Source organism: Caenorhabditis briggsae (assembly GCF_000004555.2).
Source record: "Caenorhabditis briggsae complete genome, chrI, whole genome shotgun sequence".
Taxonomy (NCBI): domain Eukaryota; kingdom Metazoa; phylum Nematoda; class Chromadorea; order Rhabditida; family Rhabditidae; genus Caenorhabditis; species Caenorhabditis briggsae.
In genome coordinates, this window is record NC_013489.2 from 476907 (window position 1) to 479077 (window position 2171).

The following is a 2171-nucleotide window of genomic DNA, read 5'->3' on the forward strand; positions in this document are numbered from 1 at the left end:
GATATACTGATAAACATTTTATCAGTTGACAAAATTTTGATATCTCTTATGAGAACCGAGATAATTGAGCTCACAGTTGAGGTGGCCATCTGTTTTTGGTCCGGTACTGTGCCTGAATATGAGCAACTGATAGTCGAAAGAGAAAACGATTTTGTTATCAAAATTGATATTCTGAAGACATCAATTTTAGAACCAGAAAATCGACTCGAAAAATCATAGGAAAATGGAGGAAACTGAGTTCCGAGGAGCACGGAGAGCTATCAACGACAGAATCGATAGAAATAGATGATGTTCCAAGTGTGAAGCGTGTATTAGGACTACCATTATCGGAATCAGTGGCTGCTGATCCGTCATTCGATGGAATTCCACTCCCATCATTCTTCAGATACGCCCTAGATTTTGTTGAAAAAAATGGGCTATGCACAGAGGGAATTTATAGATTAAGTCCACCGAAAAGTCGATTGGATGTGCTGGAGAGGAGAGCCAATTGTGGGGAGATGATGGTTTTTACGGACCCGCATGAAGCGGCGGGGCTGATTAAGAGGTACGGTAAGACTCCTACCGTAGGAGGAGGATGAGCAATCTTTAACTGGGATTTCAGAATTTTTTGTGAATTTTTGAAACTCGGACATTTTGAATTCTTAAGATTCTCCATCGTTTCCTTGGATGTTCTCATCTTCTGGATTCCCGATTTTCCGATTTTTCGAATTTCTAAATTTCTGAATTTCTGAATTTTCGAATTTTTGAATTTTCGAATTTTTGAAATTTGAAATTTTTGAATTTTTGAAATTCTGAATTTCTGATTTTCTGATTTTCTGAATTTCTGATTGTTGTGAATTTTTTGAAATTCTAAAATTCCGAATTTCTGAATTTCTGAATTTCTGAATTTCTGAACTTCTGAATTTCTGAATTTCTGAACTTCTGAATTTCTGAATTTCTGAATTTTTGAAATTTGAAATTTTTGAATTTTTGAAATTCTGAATCTCTGATTTTCTGATATTCTGATTTTCTGAATTTCTGATTGTTGTGAATTTTTTGAAATTCTAAAATTCCGAATTTCTGAATTTCCGAATTTTCGAATTTTCGAATTTTTGAAATTCTGAATTTTTGAAGTTTTCTGAATTTTTGAATTTTTGAATTTTCGAATTTCTGAATTTTTGAATTTTTAAATTTTTGAAATTCCGAATTTCCGAATTTCTGAATTCCCAATTTTATGAATTTCTGAATTTTTTGGAAAATTTGAATTTCGGCATTTTCAATTTTTTTGAAAGTTCTAATTTTTCAAATGTCTGAATATTTGAAATTCTGAATTCGTAATGTCTGGATTTCTGAATTTCTGATTTTCCGAATTTTGAATTTTTGAAATTCTGAATTTCCGAATATCTGAATTTCTGATTTTCTGAATTTTTTGAAATTCTGAATTCAGAAGTTCGAATTTTTAAGATTTTTCGATATCTGGATTTCTTGGGATTGTCGATTTTCTAAACTTCTCAAAGTCCAAAAACCTTCTTCACTTCCAGATTCCTTCGTCAAATCCCCGAATGCGTCGTTCCTCCAGAATTCGACGTCATCGCAGAATCATGTAGTTGTGGTCTGGCGACCACAACTCAATTAACTCCGAAATTAGTTTGTAATTGTGGTGCAGTTCGAAATTTACGCGAATCACTGAATCGAATAGGAATCGAGAGAAAGACATTGTTCATCTATGTATTTTTACATGCACAACATGTTATGGCTCAGGTACGGTAGTTTATGTACCATAATTTACGATAAATTACACAGGAAATTTTGAATTGTCGTAAGATTTAGTGTATTGTGTGCAAACACCGAGCTGGACAATGCATTTGTTGTTTGCACACAATACACGGAACCTTACGACAATTTTCAAAAAAGTTATGTGCAATTTGTCGTAAATTATGATGCATTATGAACACTACAACCCTGCCTACTTTTCTGCCTACAGTAATCCAAAAGACTACAGTAATCATTTTTTCAGGAGAAAGAGAACAAAATGGGTCTTCAAGCACTGGGATTATTGCTCCAGACGGTTCTGGAAATGTCCAGGAAAATGGTGTGCTTCTCGGCGCACGCCATACGACCGTGTGACGGGATTACGGTACCTGGAGTGAGTTACCCTTTGAATTTTAGGTTTTGGATTACTGTAGGTACAG

The 2171-nt window shown here is 34.4% G+C and overlaps 1 protein-coding gene across 1 annotated transcript in view; it reads left to right on the forward strand.

Moving 5' to 3' along the window:
• Window positions 1-2171, forward strand: part of Cbr-rlbp-1 — a gene marked incomplete at both ends in the record, with an annotated part of 19761 nt that overhangs the window by 1511 nt on the left and 16079 nt on the right. The window contains 6 exon segments of the mRNA XM_002638676.1: window positions 191-544; window positions 1521-1731; window positions 1734-1740; window positions 1810-1909; window positions 1964-1985; window positions 1988-2165. Coding sequence (XP_002638722.1) covers window positions 191-544; window positions 1521-1731; window positions 1734-1740; window positions 1810-1909; window positions 1964-1985; window positions 1988-2165 — 872 coding nt within the window.